The 5,184-nt window shown below is 52.6% G+C and overlaps 1 protein-coding gene across 1 annotated transcript in view; it reads right to left on the reverse strand.

Moving 5' to 3' along the window:
• Positions 1-5,184, reverse strand: part of SKAP1 (src kinase associated phosphoprotein 1) — a 198,796-nt gene that overhangs the window by 24,753 nt on the left and 168,859 nt on the right. The window contains exons 5-9 of the mRNA XM_029963461.1: positions 4,924-5,004; positions 4,155-4,238; positions 3,277-3,401; positions 1,696-1,759; positions 1,108-1,275 (exon numbers count right to left, since the gene is read on the reverse strand). Coding sequence (XP_029819321.1) covers positions 1,108-1,275; positions 1,696-1,759; positions 3,277-3,401; positions 4,155-4,238; positions 4,924-5,004 — 522 coding nt within the window. The remainder of the gene's footprint in view (positions 1-1,107; positions 1,276-1,695; positions 1,760-3,276; positions 3,402-4,154; positions 4,239-4,923; positions 5,005-5,184) is intronic.

The raw sequence follows: 5,184 nt of genomic DNA on the forward strand, positions 1-5,184 counted from the left end.
GGGTCCTGGCTGGAGGAAGGGAAGAGGAAGGGAAGAGGAAGGGAAGAGGAAGGGAAGAGGAAGGGAAGAGGAAGGGAAGAGGAAGGGAAGAGGAAGGGAAGAGGAAGGGAAGATGGACACAGGCCGAGGGTGTGTCCTGGAGCTCCAGCTCTGCTCCCAGCACTGCCTGGATGCCACAAGCCATTGCTTCCCCCCTGGCAGCAATTCCAAGGGGAAGGTCTCGGGCACAATAAAACCTCCTGGTGCTTTTTAAGGACCAGCCTGGACAGAAAGTTCTGAAATAGGGAAGAAGAAACAAGGATCTCTTTTTTTCTCCATCTCTGAACTCAGACACTGCTGGATGCTCTCAGGGTGGGGTTCCCCCCCTCAGGGCAGAGGCAGAACAGGCTCAGGTGACCTGCTGGCCGAGCCCTGGGCTGTGTCACCCCCTGATTCCTGTTGGCAGAGCCAGAAATGTTGCAGGCCTGTCACCCTCTGAGCCTGTGGGGTCTGTCCAGCCCTCGTGAGAGGGCACCAGCTTGTCTTTAATGCAGTTATTTTATCATCTGGTGGCAGGGCAGTAATTGTGTTACAGCCCTGCCTGCCATGCCCAGGAGGGAGCATTTCCATCAGCTCAGCTCTGATTTTCCAGGTAACACAGCCCAGAGATCCCACTCTCACCAAACTCAATCTGACTCGAGCTGAGAGGGAGCAAAACCTCTAAAAGCTGCTTCACCCGAATTTACTGATGAGAACCCCCCCAGAACAGGGAGGGTTTGTTCTTGGGGTCCAGCCTGAGCAAAGAAATGGGGTGAAACCTTCGGGTTTTGGGGCCATGAGATGTTCATTCCCATCAGTGTGTGGTGTGGCCGAGGTTTCCTCCCTCGTGCAGGGGAGAAGAGGAAAGGAATGGTTTGGATTTTGGGTCAGGGGGAGAAGAGGAAAGGGGTGGTTTGGATTTTGGGTCAGGGGGAGAAGAGGAAAGGGATGGTTTGGATTTTGGGGCAGGGGGAGAAGAGGAAAGGGATGGTTTGGATTTTGGGTCAGGGGGAGAAGAGGAAAGGGATGGTTTGGATTTTGGGTCAGGGGGAGAAGAGGAAAAGGATGGTTTGGATTTTGGGTTCTCACCTGGCAGGACCTCGTAGATGTCCTCCCCTTCCAGCTCCAGGTTGGGCTCCTCCTGGGTCAGGGTGGTGTTGTGGGAGGTGTTCATGGAGTCAGAGCTGTCCACGTCGTTGTAGAGCTCTTCCTCCTCCTCCTCCTCCTCCTCGTACGGGATGGTCAGGGAGCTCAGGTCTGGGGTGGGGTGAGCAAAAAAAACGGGGTGAAAACCAGCAAATCCCCCACTTTCAGCCAGCGGGAAACCCTACACCAACCCCTGTGCCCGCTCAAGGTGTGAACTGCCCCCGGGAGCACCGAGGGGACAAACAAAAGAGGTGCAAACGAGCCGAGAATTGGCCAAAACAAAGGAAAAGCCCGAGGAAAAAAGCGGGAAATCCAAGAGAACAAAGCCGAATTCCACGGAAAAACCGGGAAATCCAAGAGAACAAAGCCAAATTCCAGGTGTGTGCCTCAAGGGAGCCGCCCCTGCTTTCCAGAGGGTTTTTCCAAAGGCAGGGCTGGAAGTTTTGTCTCGGTGTTGTCGGTGTCAAACCGTTCCCGGGTGGGAAGGATCTTCCCAAAGAAACGGGACGCGCTGGATGGGGCCAAACTCACCCTTGAGGAGGAACTGGATCTGGTCCACCCAGTCTTCAGCCTCTGCTGGGCTTGGGGCTGTGAACTGGAGAGAGGGGCAGCTGTTACTGGGCTGGGGTTGGGTTGGAGGGAGAGCAAGAGGATTTGCAGCTGGAACAAGGGTTTCAGCCCTATAAAAGGATTTCAGCCCCACACAAGGATTTCAGCCCTATAAAAGAATTTCAGCTCTATAAATGATTTCAGCCCTATAAAAGGATTTCAGCCCTATAAAGGATTTCAGTCTCACACAAGGATTTCAGCCCTATAAAAGAATTTCAGCCCTACAAAAGAATTTCAGTCCCACACAAGGATTTCAGCCCCATAAAAGGATTTTAGCCCTATAAAGGATTTCAGCCCTATAAAAGAATTTCAGCTCTATAAATCATTTCAGCCCTGTAAAAGGATTTCAGCCCTATACAGGATTTCAGTCCTACAAAGGATTTCAGTCTCACACAAGGATTTCAACCCTATAAAAGAATTTCAACCTTATAAAAGGATTTCAGCCCCACACAAGGATTTGATCTCAGCCCACTGAAATCCACTGAGCCCAAGTTCCCTTTTCACTGTTGTCTTCTGCAGAAGATTTGGAAGGTGACAGCTGCTCACCCCCACCCCCAAAAAACCCCCAACAACTAAACATCAACCCCAGGAACCACCAAACCTCATCCCTTGGCTTCAACCCCCACCCCCGGCAGGAGTTCCCAGCCCGGGGGGGTTGGGAGGAGTCCTTTGGAAACTGGGAATGGCCATCCCGGCTCTGCCATTGTCCACCCTGGGACAGCGGGAAAAGCCATTCCAGGGCTTTCTCTCCCCGTTCCAAGCAGGGAAGGAGCAGCAGGACAAAGCCAGGCTCACCCCAGAGGAAGCCTGTCAAGCTCAATTGGTTAAAATAATTCCGATGGAAACCACGGTCCCCACGGAACGGGCTCTGCTGCCGCCCCCACCCAGGGCCCTGCATCCCAAACCTCCCCGAGGCCCATCCAGGCTCTCATTCCCACTTTGTGCATTGGATTTTTAGGCTCCCCCCTGGATGCTCAGTAAACTGGAGGTTTATGTTTAACCTGGCTCTGCAGGGCTGGGTTAAAATTGGGCTTTTCCAACTCGATCCTCGACTGGTTCCACTCCCTGTTCCTCCTGATCCTTTGGGAGAGCCCGGGATCCTCCCCTGTGCCCCCTGCTCAGGTGGGGAGAAGCCCCTCCCGAGGTGCTGCTGGTTTGGTTTCCGTGGAATCGCAGAATTATGGAATTATTTTTGAGTTGGAAGTGACCTTTGGAGGCCACCAAACCCACCGACCCCCGAAATGAGGGACACCCCCAGCCAGCCCAGGCTGCTCAGAGCCTCATCCAACCCGACCTCGGGTGTTCCCAGGGATTGGGAATCCACCACCTCTCTGGGAAAACCTGTGCCACCCTCACTCCAAAAACAAATCGGGATTTCCCCAGGAATTTAAACATTCCCAGCCCTCCCGACCCTGCAGGTCCAGCCTGCACCTCAACCCCCACATCCAGGACTGTGGGCTTATATTCCCAGCCCAGAATTCCATGTTTCCCCCCATTTCCTACCTCGTAGGTGCGTTTGCCAGGGCAGGTTAACTCAAAACAGCATTTTTTCCGGGAATCTTTGCGGAGGTGGGAGACCAGCCGGGCACTGTAGTGCTCGATGGAGAAGGTGCCTCTTGGTTGCTTGCCTGGAAGCAGAAAAAGGGGCTAAATTTGGGAGTTTCCACAAGAATTCCATCCCACCGAAACCCACCGAGCCCAGGATTCCTTCGCTCCATCCCCTGGAGATGGTTTGGGAGATTCCAACTGCTCATCCTCCAAAACCCCCGAGCAAACAACCCCAGAAATCACCAAACCTCACCCCCGGGGTTCAACCCCCACCCCCCTGGCAGTTCACACCCCGAGGGGGTGGGATGGGAGGAGTTGGGAGGCTCGTTTGGGAAAACAAAAAAGCGCTGGAGCTCCTCAGACAAAGGACGGGGGAGGAGGACAAAGACCCTCCTCACCCTCGGACCCCCCCGGGGTTTAACCCCCTCCCTGCTGGGGGTGGGAACCCCTGGATAGGGGGGGTTGTAGGGCCTTTTCCTGCCCCTGGAATCCTGGGAAGCCCAGTTGGGATGGACCCGATGGAGCACGACAGCAAACTATTGACATCCACTGGCACGAGGATTAAATACAGGCACGGGGGTTGGAGCTCATGGAAAACTGGGAACAGCCTTTTATCCCCCCCCCAGCTCCATTCCTTGTCCCCTTTTTTCTCATTTCATCTCCATCAAGGGGGGAAAAAATGAAATCAAGCCGAGCTCTGCCTTTCTGGAACCCTGATAAGGGATTAATCCCAGCCTTCCCAGTCCTTCAGCAAAGGCTCTTCCTTTCTCTTTTCCAGCCCCTTCCCTCCATATTTTGGGAACAAATGCAGGTGTGTCTCTCTCACCACTCACTTTTCTCGTTGGCATAGTAGTAGAAGGTCTTTCTGTTGAGGACACACCACCTCTTGTGCCACTCTGCCCCAAAAAAGCTGTGATCTGGCAAAGAAAAGGGCGTCAAAAGAGGGGAAAAACAGTCATTTTCGTCCTTTCACCACGTGTTTCAGATGGATGTGATGCTAAAAGGGCAGGAACATGTTTTATATATATATATATGTAAGTAAAATAAGTTTTAGTCTGTATCTGGAGGAAGCTAAACCAAGCACCAAGTCCTAAACTCAGCTGATGGCCAGGAGGGATAGAAAAAAAAAGGGGCTGTTTTTGCCTCCTCCCACCTTGTCACAGAGTAAATAAATCAGGATAAAATCGGAGTGATGAGGAAATAATTTGTGGCTTTCCCAGGAGTTGGTAAAAACGGAGATAAACCCGAGGCTGAGTCAGGGGCCTTATCTCGAGCCCTTAATGTGTGTGATGCTCCCAGCTGCTGGGGTTTTAGCTCGTTAAAAGGGCACATTTTGCCTCAGAGGGCTGGGCTGCCTGTTTAATTCGATTTTTTTGGGGGGGGTTTTTAATCTTTGTGCAGTTGGATGATCTGCAAAAGAGAAAAAAAAATCGAGGCCCTCTCCTTGTCCCTGAGAAGGAAAATTTGCACATTTGGCCTTTGTAAATCTGCAGGGAAAAAAAACCACCCATGTTTTCCTGCTTGTTCTTCCCCTGAAAAGTCGAATTATTGGCAATCCTGACAGGGCACCCCCAAACCTTACCCTGTGATTCCAGGTCTTACCTCGGGATCTCTTCTCCAGGTATCCCTGTTTCAGGATGTTCCCTGTATCCAGGATGGGCTTTGGGGGGTTCTCCTCCAGCCCTGCAGGGAGCAAAGGAAAGGGAAACCTTGGGATTCCCCATTGCCCTTCCCACATGCCCTCAGCTCCTTTCTCTGCAGGAGAAGCCAGACCAGGGCCTGGAGGTGAAAAGAATGGTCTGCCACGATCCCACCAGATCCCCACAAGAGGGAAAAGGCTCTCAGGAGCCTACAATATATTAT

The sequence above is a fragment of the Manacus vitellinus genome, unplaced genomic scaffold (genome assembly GCF_001715985.3).
Source record: "Manacus vitellinus isolate BGI_N305 unplaced genomic scaffold, ASM171598v3 scaffold_102_pilon, whole genome shotgun sequence".
NCBI classification, from domain to species: domain Eukaryota; kingdom Metazoa; phylum Chordata; class Aves; order Passeriformes; family Pipridae; genus Manacus; species Manacus vitellinus.